This window comes from Triturus cristatus, chromosome 11 (genome assembly GCF_964204655.1).
Source record: "Triturus cristatus chromosome 11, aTriCri1.1, whole genome shotgun sequence".
NCBI classification, from domain to species: domain Eukaryota; kingdom Metazoa; phylum Chordata; class Amphibia; order Caudata; family Salamandridae; genus Triturus; species Triturus cristatus.
The window spans coordinates 177,030,918-177,048,874 of record NC_140594.1 but is presented as its reverse complement, the minus strand read 5'-3'; the positions used below and the strand labels follow the sequence as shown (position 1 = coordinate 177,048,874).

Sequence of the window (17,957 nt, the reverse complement as noted above, 5' to 3'; positions counted from 1 at the left end):
GATTGTGGATTCGGAATTCACCGAATCGGTAAAATTACCGATTCGGAAAAGTTACCGATTCGGTATTATTACCGAATCGGTGATTTTACCGATTCGGTAAATTCCGAATCCACAATCTGTCCCCCTACATACCAATAGCCAAAATACCGGTCGGTAACGGTATAATTACCGAAAATCGGCCGTTACCGACCGGTATTTGGCTACCTACATGAGGCCCTAAGTGCTTTAGCCCTGGAAGAGGGGTATGTAAATAACCGTACAAAGCAATGTAGCAACAAGCCACGCATTGCACATCTGCATCAATGGCGGCTTCAGGGACCCTTAGACCATGCATGGTCAGGGGAAGAGAATCAAGGATAGCCCTGAGCATAAATCCGTGCCCGGCTAAGGAAGGAAGCACAGCTAAAGCTTCATGTTCCACTATTAATCTAGAAAGCTGCTCAAACCTCCCACATTGCACCAAACTGTTCCCACTTAGGCTGAACTACAACCAACACCCTATCAAATGTACGCTCGAGGGGTGCCGAGCACATCAGAGTACTACATGGCCTAATCAAGGGAAGTAGGCGCTATACAAGTGATAGCTACTTACTCAACAGTCCAAAAGCGCTTTGGGCCACACAAGGGCTAGGAAAGAGCTATATTCATCGGATCACAATACAACTCAAGCCCATAGCTGCGTGTGCGCCTCTCTATGAACAGCAGAGAAATTAGCGAGAAACTGTTCAGAATAGGACACGGCATAATGGGCATTACACACCCAGGGTGGGCTCTCAGGGACAAAGCAAAGAGTGCAGCAAGGCCTGATGGGAGTAATGCAACACAACAAAGCAGATTACATGTCAGTGCAAAGAAACCCATAAAGAAACAAAGGAGGCTTGCTGTTCAAGTGTCATTAGGCATGCCAAGCAAGCAGGCCTTGTTTTTCCAAATTGGTGCTAGAAGAGGGTGCTTGAGGGCAAACTTGCCCTGGTGAGTCCGATTGGTAAATTGTAGTTAGGGTTGAGGGCTGCGAAAAGCTGTAAACTACCTTGGGTTTCAAGGTGTAACATTTGCTTTGGACAAGGCAGGGGTTAGGGCCCACTGGCATCTCTTGCCACCACTTCTAGGTCTCAATGTCCATAACTAGAAACAACAGTTTCCAAATGATGGCTGCCTCCAGGGTATGACTGCAGATCTTTAAAGGGGCCATCCAGTGAGACGAAGAACGTTTGTGCTCTTACCCCGTCTTAGATGACCCATTATCACGAACAATAAGGGTCTGGAATGCTCCTTGCTTGGATAACATCTGGGTTATTAAACATACCAAGGTGGCTACTTTAAAACATTTTCATTTTTTAGGAGGAGCAAAAATACACAATGCTCTCATGTCGTGAACATACGAAGATTACTTGGTGGATGCAGCAAAGGGTCACACCTGGAATATCAGATGGCTGTGTCCTGATTAACTTCCCACCTGGACGGCGTCTGAACCAGTGCCCTAGGACTGACTTCGGACTAAGATATATCAGGTGTACGGCTTACCGGCTTGTATGCGCTTCTGGTGACGCATTAATGCTTGTGGCACAATGCTATAACTTGTGCTACAAACAGCCACACCCTTTGCACCACCAATCATTTTTTGTCAATCCTTTGCAATGCAAATGGGCTGTCTGCAGACTGGGGTACACCTCTCCTTCTTCCTACATCATTAATGAGGTATGGAATCAGCAGGGTGTGGGCCTCACTGCACATAGTAGGGAATGCAGTGAAGGAGGTCTGTAAGTGGCAGAAGGCCTCTTGCTCAAAATTCAGTCCACCGTCACTGCAACCCCTGGTCTTAAAGGGACCGGAATCATAATGCCACAAAAGGGGACACAGTGTGAAAGTGACATCTAGGAGAAGATGCAGACATCTACGGGACAGCTGGCTGTAGCACACAGGAAGCCAGCCTCCTGCACATACATAGCGAAAGTTGTCTTAAAAGGACATCTTCCAGCGCCAGGATGCTCCTTCCGGAGTGACAGCCACGCTTTATAAATGTATAAAATCAAATCAAATCAAGCATCTTCCATTTTGAGAATGGTTACTGCCTGTCCTTGGCCAAGAATGGAAGAGGTTCGTAAAATAAGCACTTAGACATCTAAAGTTAATAACACTTTTAACTATATTAACCATCGCATAGCCTTACCTCCATCAAAGTTTCATTAAAATATAACGTGTTACACACATTATAGCAATTGTGCTCCATCTGCGATACAGCTTTTGCCCAATTCAAGAAACATGGCCTGAAATACCACTTCCTGTGTGACGTACAAGTGTCAGACCAGGAAATGGCTAGCAAACTGCACAATAACACAAACATGCATGCAGACTGTCGTCCCTTGGGTTCATACAGATTTGAGTGGACACAACTCACACGTTAGGCCACGCTTCCATGTCTAAATAAATGTCACCTGGGGAGAGAATTTTACCCATTTTGAATGGACTTAATGTCTCAACCAGCTTGTTGAGATATGGATCAGAAACCTCAAGAAAATACATTAAAATTGTTCTTGCACTTGATCATTTTAAGTGGGGAAATACATGACCGCCACCGATCTGCCATACAAGAGCCATTCTTTAGAAATAAGCCTCCTGAAGTGCTCGCCCCCATTTCAAGCCATGATTGCCTGAGAGGTCAATAAGCCTGGATGTCCAGATGAAAACTCCACTGCAGGTTTTGCAATCCGTAATTTGTAATGTATTTTCCCAATACAAAATATATCACTAGTATCATAGCATGAGGTGGGGAAAGGGAAACTTAACCCTGTAGATCCAGTAAGGATGGATTATTTTGCATAGCATGGGAGTCTTTGAAGTGGGCATGTTTGGTCTGGTAGTAAGCTTTGTGAAGAAAAAGAGACTTGAGTGTCTTTTTCAGAGTTTTCCAGAGTTTCGCCCCCTGTGCTGTCAGTCGTCTGCCTCTAGATCTTTGAACCTTACATCAACAGGCTGTCAGTCGCCAGGGAGGGCTGGACTACATTCTTGGCAGGGAAACCCCCTCAGTTGGTCCCTGGAAATGTTAGCATCTGGGTGTGAAGTTCCACCCCCAATGCTCCTCCCTCCACTGTCTCTCTTCCTTTCTATGGGCTCCAGTCGTTCTGGGGGCTCCTAAACCAATGTATCTTCTCTCGACATTGAAATGTGAGTTGCCAGCTCCTCCCGAGGCAGCTATCATCACTGCGTGTACTTGTGAGCACGCACATAGTGTCAAAACATTGGGGTGAAGCAGTTACTAATGCAGAACTGGAATTAGCTAGTGCAAAAAAGATACATTATCTACACGTAACCACAGTTGAGACTTTTCTCAAGTATGGAATGGGCAAAAGACTTAAGCAAGATGGATGAAACTCAACGCAGCTAGATTTTGTGAGTACAATGTGAATTTATTAAAAGGAAAAAAGGTACCTGGAGGAGATGTTAGTGCCAAACCAATATCCACTACTTAACGCGTATTAGACCCTTCAGCTCTAAACAAGGAATTTGACACTTCCTGGTCTTTGTCCATTTGGCCTCCTCACCATGCCCTATTCCCAATCTTCACTGCTCCCGCAATTATGTCAATATCCCTATTATATTTGTTCCCCTTTAGCTAAGTGCGCTACCTTAAGTATGCACCATCTGGTACACATTTCCCTGTTATATAAAAAACTGTCTGCTGGCCCTTGAGTAACAGGTCTATGTTATGTTGCCCCAAACACCCAAAAAATAAAAATAAAAAACAAAACTGCCCTCAGAAAGAGTAGTAGATCTATGAAGCATGATGAAATACAAACAACACTTCGGCACAGAATGTGTCACCCTACGTTAGTTCAAACATAAAGATGAGTACAGCGACATGACCTCAGAGATGGAGATATAAGAAGCAATAGAAACGTTTAGACGCAAGCATTCTGATACATGAGTCAATACACTGAGAAGACCTCTAGACCTTGACAGATGAATGTTTTTGTTCAGTACCTTGTTTGGTTGTAGTTGACAAGGACTCGGTGATCCCGATGATGTGTTTAAGGAGGTCATCTTGAAAAAGTGGGTTGGAAGTAAGGAAGAGGAGCTCAGAAGCTGAAGCTTTCCTATTTGAGGGAAGAGGAAAGGGTTTTAATGCCAGTACACTGTAAATCAAAAGACACCAAGTATTAAAAAGGCTGAATTTGTTCAGTGTATTTAAGCACTCACTATGAAAACCATGTAAAATTTGCACCGTGTGTGCTGCCCTTCAGAATTAATGGCCTAAGTATGCAGCTAGATCTAAATACTGGCATAAGATGTGATATATGTTCGAAATGGTCTGGCCAAATTACTCCTACACTGAGCCGACCATTAATGCAAATACTTAAGCATCTCGTACAAGAATCGACACAAAAAAACCCCTGCGTTCCGCACTAATACGCTAACCACACTAGGCAGTCACAGTGCTGGCACCATATATTTCCAAGTGCAAATCAACACAAAGTGGGCACACATTCGGTGATGCTACAATCCACTAAGGCAGTCACTCATGGACTACATCATCAAGACACCGTCTCAACTGGCAGCCACAGGCAGCTCGAACCTCAGTGCTTTAGAGGGGCTTTCATCATCACACAAATATTTCCCATCACTGAGTGACCACGCCACACAAACATTACTCCAAATGAAGCATCAACATATACTTTTTTCTCTAACCCATAACATTTCCTCCGAGAGGTCCATGTACAGTGTCACAATCTCACTCTCATGGAACAAATCAGTTAATAAAAGCAAAAGAAACCAAAGAACAGTACTCATGTCTTCAAGTGGAATAGACTGATCTGTAATACTTCTTCAAGGTTTGAGATAGGATTGCAATTACAAAGTCTACATACAAAGTCTTTCATGTATTATGTCTCTTCATCTTTCATCGACAGCAAAATATTAATATTTTCAAACAAATATTACTGTACAGAAACATGTTTTTGTACAATGCCATGGTGAATCTGATTTCTAGCACAAGTGAAGATACACCGAGGAACACATATAAAAAAATTGTTCCAGTAACCACATTTTTGCATCCCTTCATTCTAAAAGACACATCTTTCTCAGAGACAGTTTTCTATCTTTTCTTGATGAACAGGATTACCGACTCATATGAACAGATGCCCATTGGACAGTTTCTCCTTTAAAAGGGCTAAGGGAAATACCATTAAACAACTGATGAAACAGATACTCTGTTTAGAGGTAGGGCATCAAATGTACGTCCAACAAGGTCCATCATTCCAGATTTTTAAGAAATCCACATAAGATAAATTTACGTGCAATGAACATCTTGCATGGACAGTGGTCATCTGGAAAATCTGGCTTGGGTCCACCGTACCTGAACCTACTGTGTACACCAGGTTAGAGTGTTTGTAATCGCCAATACTGTTTCCTAAGAAGATACTCAATAGACAACCTTAATGGAATATGGCGTTGATCACACCATCATGCCTCTCTGTGAGAGAGGAGTTCTGCTTACTTTTTTTCACCTTTTTATGCAAATAAGGAAAAGACCCACTAGAAGTTTAAACAAATATCTCAGTGCCTCGCTAGCCATTTTGAATTGTATGATAATTGCATTTATATAGCGCTTATTATCCCTGATGAGTCATTGAGGAGCTTTGGAAGAGTAGTGTGCTACTCCAGAACCCAAGGTTAGGGGTTAATCCAGTGGTCATTGCTTGGTTAATGTTGCTTACTGGGACCAGCCTTGTGCTATCAGGGACACCATGCAATGCATTCACTCCAGTTTCTTTGTGGTAGGGTACATTTCCAGGAGTTAGGGGGGCATTGCCTTATTTTCCCGGAAAATGGAATTGACAGTCCCCATCAAGAAAAATCTTACCTTAGGTCCTGAACAACACAAAGCAGAAAGTAAAATCTTAAACTACTGTTTATAGTAACACAAACCACTGCCTGTGAGCAGCAACACTTCAACAAAGCTGTTGCAGAAAAAGGGGGCTAAAATAAGTAGCAATTAGATGAGCCTCATTTTAATTATTTAAGAAGTTTGGTGTAGCGCTGCTATTTTGCTTAGCAGCTACTTATGTGTGCCATGTGGTGGTAAGCACATATGGGAACACAATGTAATACATGGGATTCAGGCAGTTGTAATAGTTCAAGATTACATAGGTCCACAAAGTGATGTTCAGAAGGACCGAAGGAATTGATATACAGGTGGCAGAAGACAGAAAGTTAAGACAACATGGGCGATATTGGAACATGGAGAGGACTTTATGGTGAGTGCAACCTGGTACTTGAGATTTGATTGAGGCGCTGGCGTTCTAAATGTGCCCATGTTGGAATTTAAAAAGAATCCATAGAGTCTTCATGGGATGCTGTGACCATCCCAGATTTCCAGGAGTACACGTGTGCATGTTTATACATATGCACATATAAGTGGTGTACATTTATAATATAATGCAGAGAAGCATTTGCACATTCAAACTGTTTTCGATTCTCAACAGAAAACCCTTTTTCCACATCGAGAAACGTATTCCCCTTTAACCTCATCAACTTTTGAGATGTTCCCTACCTATTCCTCCCATGGAAAAATTACCTTTACCCTTAGCAAGAGTAAATCTCAATTATAATTGCTAAATTCGCATTTGTGAATCCCAAAGATGAATTTACATGCTCAACATAGATGTGCAATCGCTTTTAGATTGGGGTCTTTAAAGCCGTTTGCTACTTCGAACACTGACTACTGCAGTTGTGAATTACATTTGCAACAGGTTCCATAGATGGACCGGTCATTCCGCTATGGTCTTTTGTTGGATTTGCTCGCTGCCCCAGTAATTTCCACCTTGGTGAGACAACTGGTTGTGCTTCACATGTTTGCGTGACAGGGCTCTGCTTCACCGTGGCTATACCCGAGCGTGCCCCCAGCCACATTTGAGTGAATTATTCCCCCTTACCAGGCTATGCAGAAACAGACCTTTGATGGCATCTCAGATTCCATTGACCAGCACAGATCTTTCCTACCTGTATCTCTAAGAGGGCTCAACTACCGACCCTTTCCATGCACAATCAGTCCAGTTTCCTGTACCTAGATAGTAAACCTCCCAGTCCATGTATTTTATGAGCACTGCAGGAATGTGATGCATGTTGTGTTCATTAAATGACTCAGCATACATATGCTTTGTGGATGAATTTCTTCCTGAAAACACAGTGACTGCGGAATAAGATAGAGATTTTCCTTAGGCCAGGGAGAAATTAAAATTACGATATAATTTTGGAAATTTCACATTGCGCATGTTGCACACAATTCCTTAAGTTATGGCATTATAGTTTTTACATCTGCCTTATTCTATAATTGAAATGTACCCTCTTGTGTCATTTGAGTGTGGTATTTTCAGTGTTAAAACTAAAAAGAACTGGTCATAAAAAAATTATGCTATTTTAAACAATTATGAGCTATTCACAGTAGAAAGTTACAACAAATAATGCTAAGTGTGTTAAAAATATTCAGCCATCCTAAAAGAATAACAAAACGCTAGCTACTGGTGTTTGCGGTGCTTTTGTTAAAATGTGCCCTCGTGCCAAAAATGTACACGAGAATGCAATTTACAGTAAAATATAATCCGAACTGACAGATTTGCATTTCACTTCATTATACATATTTTTGCTGGAATTTTGCATAACTACGCACCAGCAAATTATCAAATATTGAACACCGTTAGTTCTCCTCTTTGTTGCCTTTACAGACAGGACACTTTTGAATCCTCAGACAGCACCACCATATGGTGGACTGTCATAAATTAGTGCTGGTGTTGAGCACCGGAAAACAGTGGCACAAATTAAGCATTGCATGTAGCTAACACTTGCCCTGCACCCTGTCAGGAAGCTTGCACTCTGCGGGGAACAAAGCGGAACAAAGCACCAACCAAAACCAATTTTGCTGTTTGGCAGTTCTGTCTGCAGATCCTCCCAGAGATAAGTTTAACATTGTTTGGAATTTCTGGTTTATCACCCCTCTGATACACATCCTTGGGAACGTCTGAAGACCTCCCATTTTGTTCTGTGATGGATGCTTTCTTGAAACCAGACCCTACTCAGTAAGGCTAATGCTCCCTTGAAATATGTATTCCTTTAATTAGTATGCGCCTGTTGCCACCCGCTCCCACCTTTAATGGGGAAGGCCTGGGAAAATGTAGCCAGCTCTGGTTGAGAAAGCATATGCAATTTGAAAAGGTCCTACAGAAATGGTCCTGGCTTCCCCCTAGTGTCCCTTAACTGGATAAGTACTGTCTATTGCGTTTATGTGGACTTTGGAAAAAAACACAACAGCACCAGTTTGGAGAGATGCATAACATGTACATCACTGTTGCTGTTTCCTCTGCAAGGCAGGGAGCAAGCCTATGTTATTGGAAGAGTATAGATGCTGTGCCATACCAGGACACTTGGAGCTGTAATGCCCTTTTAGGACCAGGGGCGCTTGATGCGATGAGCACGAGTAAGGCCCAGCTGCTTTCCTCTGTCTGGAGGACGACTTGATGAACAGACATTGCCTGGGGGGGTACAAGAGCCTGCATCCAGCTGGCAGTGACTGATCATGGGACATCTGCCCCATCTGAAGGTCAAGGATGGGCTTGGGCAATCGAAGGACTGTGCCTGGTGGAGGCGCTGCATTGGCTACTGTTTCCCATGGAACACCCTGACATTGCCTGTGACCCCCCTTGCCCATCCTGAGAGAGGAATAAATATGGTAATATTAAGACTTTACTGTCCTATTTGCTGGTAGCCCTGATTCCAGAATATCTGAAACATCCCTTTGCCCCTTACATTTACTGAAGAGCTGCAGTATAAAAGAAAGGTGTAGTAGGACCCTGACCCTAAATCCGAGGTCTCCACTTGCTACTCACACCAGGTGGGACCAGTGGAAGGCCTTGTCCTTGTGGGTATCTCTGCCACTTCAAAAAACGTTACTATGAACATATGTCTCAGAGACATTTGGCTCCTACATTTTTGGGGTGCCCGAGGGAGCAACTCTAAATGGTAACACAATTCCCAACATCAGTCCCCCCCCCGTCAAAACACTGACTTTGGAGATCAGTTTGAACCATATGTGGTCTGCCTCTGATCTACATCCATTCAAGCTGTCATTGACCACTAGATTTCCTGCAGTTCCATTCATGGTTATCAGAAATGTAACTTGAAAAAACACAATTCACAAGTACACTGAAACCAGCATCTTGGTGGGTTAGGAATTTCACATTACTTAAAATAAAACACGTTATAGATTTTGCATAAAGTAGAATTGCATTTTTCTAATCATTTTAGCAAATGTCAGTATATTAAACCACAGACCTTTTCTTCTCACGAGTATAGGCTCAACTACGTAGGTATTGTTTAATAACGTGATATACTTTGGTTATCTGGTAGTTACCCACGTTTGTACATAGTAGCCATGTTAATCTGTATCTGGGTCTCTTTCCTCTTTTTAGTGGGAACCCCGGGGTTAATCCTCAATTTATGTTTTTTTCCGGACATCTGCCGCCATACCCCCCATATTGCTTCATACTTGTGTGGGCACCCATTTTTCATTTCAGTTTACTTTTGGGTTCGAGGTTTGTAGGTTTTAGACAGTTTCAGCATATAATTAGGCTCTGATTCTCAAACCCAGAGAGCTACCCCACCTTGCAGCCACCGTCATTAAGAAACTTGGGGATAAAGGACCGGCACTCATAGCAGGCTTGATTCATCTGTGGCTTTCTGTCAACTGGCAAAAGTTAATTGTGTGCTCCTACCCTAGGCACTAGATGAAGGTGCTGAGGTTGTGACTTATGGAATGTTCACTTCTACAGATCACACTATTCGTGTAACAACACTTTTGTGGCATAGTTCTGTAGATGGTTACAAGATGAGAGAATGTACTATTAACCACCGCCACCATGAAGTCCATCCACTCAGGGGCCCTATTGGACCACTACCCTACCACACTTTACCTAGAGGACTTCAACCTATCAGCACCATGCTCACACCCATTCTGAAATCCCTCACTTCTTCAGCAAACTTTCCAGATGCTTGGAAACACGCAACTGTCATCCCATCGCTGAAGAAACCCTCTGTGGACCCTTCAACGCTCAACAACTACAGACCCATCTCCCTGCTACCATTCCCAGCCAAGGTCTTAGAGAAAATCATTAACAGGCAGCCAATCCAATACTTCAACGACCACCAACTCCTCAACACCACTCAGTCTGGTTTCATACCCAACCACAGCATGGAAACTGACCTCATCGGTACCCAGGATGACATCCGGCTGACACTGGACAGAGGAGACACGGCAGCTCTCATCCTCCTTGACCTCTCAGCAGCATTTGACACAGTCTTCCACTTCATACCGGCCTGACACCGTACACCTCGGACGGCCACAACCTTATCTGCTGAGTTCCGCAAGAATACTCCCTGATCCTGACCCTCTTCAATGCACACATGGTCCCTCTAGCCAGCATCATCCGCTCTCATGACATCAATGCCCTCACCTACGCCAACAACACACAACTCATCCTCTCCCTCATGGATAAGACGCCCAGTACCCGGCTCAAGTTCATTGTCAGCATGACTGAAATTGTCCACTGGATGAATACCAACTGTCTAAAGCTGAACACCAACAAGATGGAAATCGTGATCTTTGGGACCATGATTCACCCACACTACCACCACCAAGAAGCTTGGGATCGGCAGCAAACTCGACATGATCACCCAAGTCAAAACTGTCACCTCCTCGTGCTTCCATACCTTGAAGGTGATGAGGAAGATTTTCAGGTGGCTGCCCATCAGCTCCCAGGAAACCGCCACACACATCCTGGTCAGAAGCAAGCTAGACTACAGGAACACCTTCTATGCCGAGATCAACAAAAAACTCACCAGAAGGCTGCAGACCATTAAGAACTCGGTAGCCAGAATGATTCTCAAACTCCCCACGCTACACTCAAATCAAACCACACCTGAAGGAGCTCCACTTGCTCCCCATTCGCAAACAAACACAATTCAAGCTCCTCACCCACACTTTCAAGCCACTACATAACACTGGCCCAGTATGCCTCACCAATCGCATCTACTTTCACAAAACTTTCAGACACCTCCACTCAGCCAGACTCCTACTGACACAAATCCCACGCACACATTCAAATTAGATCCGGTGTTGAGCCTTCTACATCGCTCCTTAAGCCTGGACCAACCTGTCACTACACATATGAGCCTCATCCTCACTTCTTAAATTCCACAAGAAGCCGAAGATCTGGCTTTTTGAGTAGTTTTTGTATGTCCTAGGTGCGGCTAGACTCGCACCTGCTTAGTGCCAGGATACCCTCCCAGGTGATAGCGCACTCTACAAATCTGCATAGCATAACAAGATAAACATACAAAAATGTACTACAAGTTCCTGTTACCTATGATACGGACATGAAAAGTACAAGGGCCAACCAGCAAGGTTCAATAGGAAGATGGAGGGGTTGGGTCAAGAATGTGAGTCATGATGCTCATTCATTCATTGACTACCCATATTTTTGACTGTTAATGAAGTTTCTGTAGCCACCAGGCGTTTGGGTGAAAATTCCCAAGCATTACTAATAGAAGGGCGATGGGTGTGATCACATTAGAGCAATCTTGTAGTTATAAAGATATTCACATTTGGCCAAAGTGTGCTTCTTTTAAACTTGCACACTAACAGGCGAGTTTCCAAAGATGTGCCTTCTTTAAAACTAAGCAATCATGTCTAAGGTAACATGCTTCGCTGTGACTGGCTGCCACTGCAACAGCACATTTAAGAACATTCTTCACTGAACAACCTTTACAACATATCAGTAGATAAATGCACTTTTATACACATGCAGCAATCAACACTTTTCCTCCAACACAGGTTTACAGATTTCCCATATAGAGAGATGTTGTATGTAAACTATACTATCAAAATACAAACTAAGTATGAGGATTTCTAAAATCACTCTTGTTCACTCGACTGGTCTCTTTCGTCTCATACAGTATCTCGCTCAACTTAGTGGTCTCTCTCGAATAGGCTTCCTACCAGCCTCTCTCTCTCTCTATTTCTCCTTGTCTCCTCTCGCTCTCTCTGTGTCTCTCTTTTTCTAAAATTATTTCTTTCTCACCTTCTCACTCCCTTAAGAAGATAAACCAGGCCAAATCCAACACCCTACTGCTTAATCAAGTCTCGCTTTCTGTATAAGGTAATCGAAAACTTAGAAGTGATAATGTGGAAAACATGGCGCGATATGTGCCATCTGTGTACAAGTGGCTTGTATTAAATATGCCAAACTTTGTAGCCAAGGGGAGAAGAAATGAAAAAGTCCCTGATCATTTCAGCAGCGCCTTGCATGTTGGTATATAATAATCACACTTGTATGATGTGGATGCCCTGTGTAGCAAAAAGAGAAAACATCCTTGGGGACTGCAGCAGTCAGGCAATTTTTAAGATCATGGAGAATTAAAGAATTCCCTGTTGGGTTTACTAATCAAACAGCCAAATCTTTCATAACTAACCAATCCCCGCAGAGCAATTAAATCCTTCCCCCTTAAAACACTTGGCGCGGCATCTGGGGACAAAGGGAAGGAAAAAAAGAAGCAAAAATTCATTTAATAAATTAACAAGGGAAAAGAAAAGAGTGTATCAGGCTTTGTTCTTTTCATTTTTGTAATTATGGAATTCACAGTGCCTGAATAATGTTTTATAAGAACTATGAAAATTCCTAACAGTATTACAGCGCAACACAAAAGAACTAACCTGGTTGCCGTGAAAAATTGCATATTTAATTAAGAACAGAGAGTTCAAAACTATCCAGAGATTTCAAAAGTGCTGTTGCCTAAGGGGCTAAATTACATGCTTGCAGTGCTTCTAAAGGAGTTACTTGGTGCAATCATTACCCGGGCGCTCCCATTAAGTGACATGGGGGCGCATGACATCAAATTCATTTCAGGCGCAACAGGAACCGAAGCATCCGCTTGGGTAGTTAAGGGAAAGGCACTATCCTGCTGCTGGAAATCAGACCCCTTGTTGATAAAAGCAATAATTAAAGAATAATGTTAATTAGCTTTTTTATTGGAAAGTACAGTAGTTTGATACTTTCCAATCCCCACTACACCCTCTTAACAGGACTGCGCACCGCGCTTCTTTAAAGATTTAAGTATTCCTAGGGATTTCTTCATGATGTGGTTTAAACATGAGATTAGATTTTTTTTCAAAGTCGGTTCTAACACAGTCCAAGCCAGATGCAGAGAAGGAGAAAAACTACAGATATTTGCAATCTGCTTTTTATTTAAAGAATTTTATTAGTTTTAGAGTCAAACAAAAGAAAATGCACATGAATACATCCGATAAATATTGCATAAATACATAAATTAATTGAAATCAGTAATACTAAATTGAGAAGAAACTGCACCAAAAAAGAATACATTCAAAATATAAAATGAAAGAAGCACACAGGTTTGTGGTCTTAACATATAAACAATAAGTATCTCATAAATCCCAACATGCAGCTGCTACTCAGTCAGCGTTAAGTCATCAACGCACGTTCAAATTCCTTAAATAACATTAGTTTAGTAATTTTTACCAAAACACCAGCTGCACACATTTCTTCAAATAACCCTCCCAACCTTTCCACACTCATGATTTTGCACACTTTCAGAAAGCAAATTACGCAAACTCTGATGAGTTGAAACAGAGGCATTATCAAAACAGGAATATCTAGGTGATCCTCGCAGTGGCACCGCGCAGGGAAATTATGTCATAATGGAGCGCCATAGACCCATGGCCACTGAAATTATGCAGCAATGGAGGGCCAAGTAAAGCAGCAGGGTTGATGAAAGTATACTACTTGACAATGCAAATCATTCAGTATAGTGGGCTACTTACAATGCACTATTGTATTTTAAAACAAATTAATACTATCTGAGCAAAAGCTTCAACTCATTAGGACCAGTTTAATACCTGAAAACAGCAACCAGCAACTAAAAGGTGATCAACCTTTGGCAAGGGTCTACCCGAGCGCATCCCCACAGGTTTTCCTTTTTATTAATTTTTCATCATTTGCATTATCAACATTTTTTTAATTTGCAAATTATAAAGCAGATGTTGCAAAAACGGTAAACCGATTCTAATGCAGAAAAACAAGGTCCGTGGGTTCACACAGTTCAAGTGTCGACACCTACACACCTACAGCACAAGACTGGCCCCAAAGGAAGCTTTCAGCAATCTTTGTATGGGCTGAGTTTTTGTGTCAGCCCTGTGCTGGGGCTGGGGATTAAAATACTGATGGAAAGTGAATTTACTGAGTAGAACTTTTCTCAGCTCAAAGTCGAAAAAAGACTGAGCAATGAACTATGACCATGAAAGGAGCAGTGAGTCGTGACACTCAGACACGTCTCCCTCTTTTTGGGATTAGAGAGAGACACTCCGGAGGTTTTGACTGCAGCTGTCCTTCAAAGACTGGGCAGTTAGAAGTTCTGCTGATTCCTCTCCTTAACTGAGCAAAGAAGGAGGGACTCCTTCCGGGAGTCACCGTGCCACTCCGCACAGAGAAGTATACGTGAAATGTGTCAAGTGTCCCCTGATTTCTTCAGTTCTAATCTAATCAAGGGCTATAACATTGACAAGGAAGTTTTTCCCTTTTATGAGTATTTCCCATCACTTGTGAAGGCACCTGACACTTTTCATATACACTATTCTGTGGATGGTAGCACTGTGGCTACTGGGAAGAGCTGCCGTTCTCTCTGGCAATCAAGAAGGGGACTCGGCAGACCTATTCATGGTGAGGTCCTTGACCGAAGGCAATTCCGACAACTCTTCAGGTTCGGGAACATTATGGATCCATCGCTGAACATAACTCAAGAGTTACAACAATTGCACGTGAAGAATGCAACGCTAAAGCAGATCTTAGTGTCCAGGTCTAACGACCAATAGAAAAGGTCCACCTTTGGAGTTTCAGCTAGTCCCACATGCACCTTTAGACCCAAGCATTATTGCCCTGGCAATGGCATCTACCACCGCCACCTGGTTGAGATTTGCTATATCAATGCTTCAGGAGTCATTGAGCTGGGAACCGCAATGGGGAGGGAAACAAAGGCCCTACTGAGAGCCCTTGAGGGACACCTTTGCCTTGGGACAACCAAGCTCTCTGTTTTTTGAGCAGAAGTATGAACAACCTTTGCTTCTTCAGAGAGACGAGCATAAGGAGTCTATGTGCTTTTATATGTTGGGATAAGTTATGTAAATACATAGACATTTTAACCCTTTTTTCTGCAAAATCTCACTCATGGAGTATATCAGTGTGCTTTATTGGGCTGGAGTCACTCTCTTAAAGTGTAGTCCCCGTTTTCCCAGGGGGTGGGGGATATTTCCTCTGAAAACTAGATTCTGTTTTTCAGCCTAACACATCTCTGACGTGCTCAACATATAAACATATTAGAAGACCAGAGAAAGGAAAGGCCAGATGATGCATTATCCTTGCATTGCTGTTCTATCGGCCACGCTTCTCAAGTTCCGCTTTGCCCTACTTATTGATATTGTTCTGGCACTGAATGCGGCTGATGACAAAGCTTCATTTCGGAAACTAGGTTAATTTGTCCTTTCTACCTTATCCAGAGCTAACTCATCATATTCTTACATTCATTAGGTGGGTGAAAGCACATATTAACTATGCAGCACTCTGAGGTGGCTGAAGTCTTAAAAACAGGTAGACAAACAGACAAAGATAGATATATGTAGTTGGCGTACTTTCTCACAAGTAACAGGACTATTAAATAACGTAGAATGGTGATGTTAAATCCATGTTTTTGTTGCATTTAAAATATACAACCGTCTTTAAATAACTGTTCAAAGCTGTGGGACCAACATGAGACCAATCGGGTCTAAGTTTAGCATTTTCTTGATGTGCAACAGTTTTTTAAAAAATAGATACATTTCGATATGGGCTCCAAATTGAACTTTCAGTTGACCCGGAAAGTGTTTTTCATATGAAACATACAGTGAGTTTTTGTCCTGAGCTATCTATAGAGAACACCTCAAAGAGGGTCGAAGATTGTGTATCTGCCCAAACTATGGGTCCTAATTGCAAAGTTTTAAGAAAGGAAAGGGCGCAACGGATAAAAGAGGGTGCGTGGGAAGGGGTCAGTGTAAATTGTTAGGAATTCCAACAAAGTAAGAAGGGTGTGAGATTCGAAAAACCTTTCCAAATTGTGCCTGCAGCAAATACTTGTAAATGTTGTAAATGTAAATTTAAAGAAATGACTGCAATTGTGTTTAACAGATGGGAAAGGGAAACACATTCCCACAATACTTGTTGTGGTGGTGTTTCACATAAGTAACAAATCAAAGAAAGGAGCAGATGTATTTCTACTGTTAGATTTATAACTTTCTTCATGAATTAAACTTCTTATCTCTTGCCACCTGTTTGAAGTATCTCTTTAAAAGTCGCATTTCCTCCTTGTCTTTCTATAGGGAGACCCGTACACAGCATTCTCTATCATTCTTTGAAGAAAACATACTTACCCACACTAAGCCGCAGAGGCAAGTCAAGATGTAAGCAAGAAGCTGTGCAGAAGCCATTTACCATGTATGGTTGGTAGGGTGTGTGTCTATGTGTTATTCCAGAGTCTGTGGGCCTCATGTAGGTAGCCAAATACCGGTCGGTAACGGCCGATTTTCGGTAATTATACCGTTACCGACCGGTATTTTGGCTATTGGTATGTAGGGGGACGAATTTTGGTTTCGGAATTTACCGAATCGGTAAAATTACCGATTCGGTAATAATACCGAATCGGTAATGTTACCGAATCGGTAACTTTTCCGAATCGGTAATTTTACCGATTCGGTAAATTCCGAAACCAAAATCGAGATGTAGGGGGAGTGTGTGTGTGTGTTTAAGAGTCGGTATTTACCACCAACTTATAGTTGGTGGTAAATAATTAATGTATGTGTTAATGCATTTTTACGCGCGTAGCAGTGTGCAATGTGGCATACATACATGCCCTTAGGGCATGTATGTGTGCCACATGTGCACACATGGCCGAATCAGGGGTGCAACAGGGTGTCAATGTGACACCCTGCCACCCTTGTATGTGTTCCCCCCATTACCGAATCGGTATTTACCGATTCGGTAATGAGGCATACCTTCCCATCAATGGGAAGGTATGCCTCATTACCGAATCGGTAAATACCGATTCGGTAATTACCGAATAGTAACGAATCGGTAAAAAATACCGACTCATTACCTACATACGAGTTACCACTTCTAAAATACCGATTCGGTATCGTTCGGTATTTTAGAAGTGGTAACTGGTATGCTACCTACATGAGGCCCAGTATGAGGTAGTACTTTAGGATGTATTTTACTGTTTGAGTGAGCAGCCCTGAGGGTTGTGCTCTATGACAAAAGACCTGCTGGTCTCACAGAGGAATATCAATTTATTTAACAGTATCAGTGGACCAATCAGAGAACGAGCAAGTAAATCAGTTCCTCCCACTGGGGTCAAACAGTCTTGGATAGGCCACAGGAGGGGGAGGAGCAAGGAGGCATTGCCAGCTGCTTCACCACCATTTCAAACTGCAATATGTCCATTTAGAATAGCTGCATAATCCAAACTTTAAATAATCAGATCCACCCAGATTATTGCCCAGTAGCCGAAGTGCATTCTTAGCAGGCATTGGACTTTGTTGTAAAAGGGAAATAAGATTTCCATAGCTTCAAAGGAAATGTGCCATAGGCTTTGAATTACTGTAAACTGAAGTCATAGTTTAAATACACAAGGATAACCCCCAAAAAAGTAAAAATAAAATGATAAAAAAAAACAGGCAAAAAAACCATTAGCAACGTAGATTATAAGGCCTGTAGCCCTGGCATTGAAACACACCTGTTTTTATGCACGCGTGCACTGGCGTTCAGGCAAAAGTACATCACTCAGACTGTAGAAGGGGCAATCATTGA

At 42.4% G+C, this 17,957-nt stretch overlaps 1 protein-coding gene across 2 annotated transcripts in view; it reads right to left on the bottom strand.

Moving 5' to 3' along the window:
• CUX2 (cut like homeobox 2) overlaps positions 1–17,957 on the bottom strand; it is an 864,175-nt gene that overhangs the window by 778,948 nt on the left and 67,270 nt on the right. For both annotated transcript variants that reach the window (XM_085636433.1, XM_085636434.1), the window contains exon 2: positions 3,982–4,094. In XM_085636433.1, coding sequence (XP_085492559.1) covers positions 3,982–4,041 — 60 coding nt within the window. In that variant the 5' untranslated portion in view covers positions 4,042–4,094. The remainder of the gene's footprint in view (positions 1–3,981; positions 4,095–17,957) is intronic.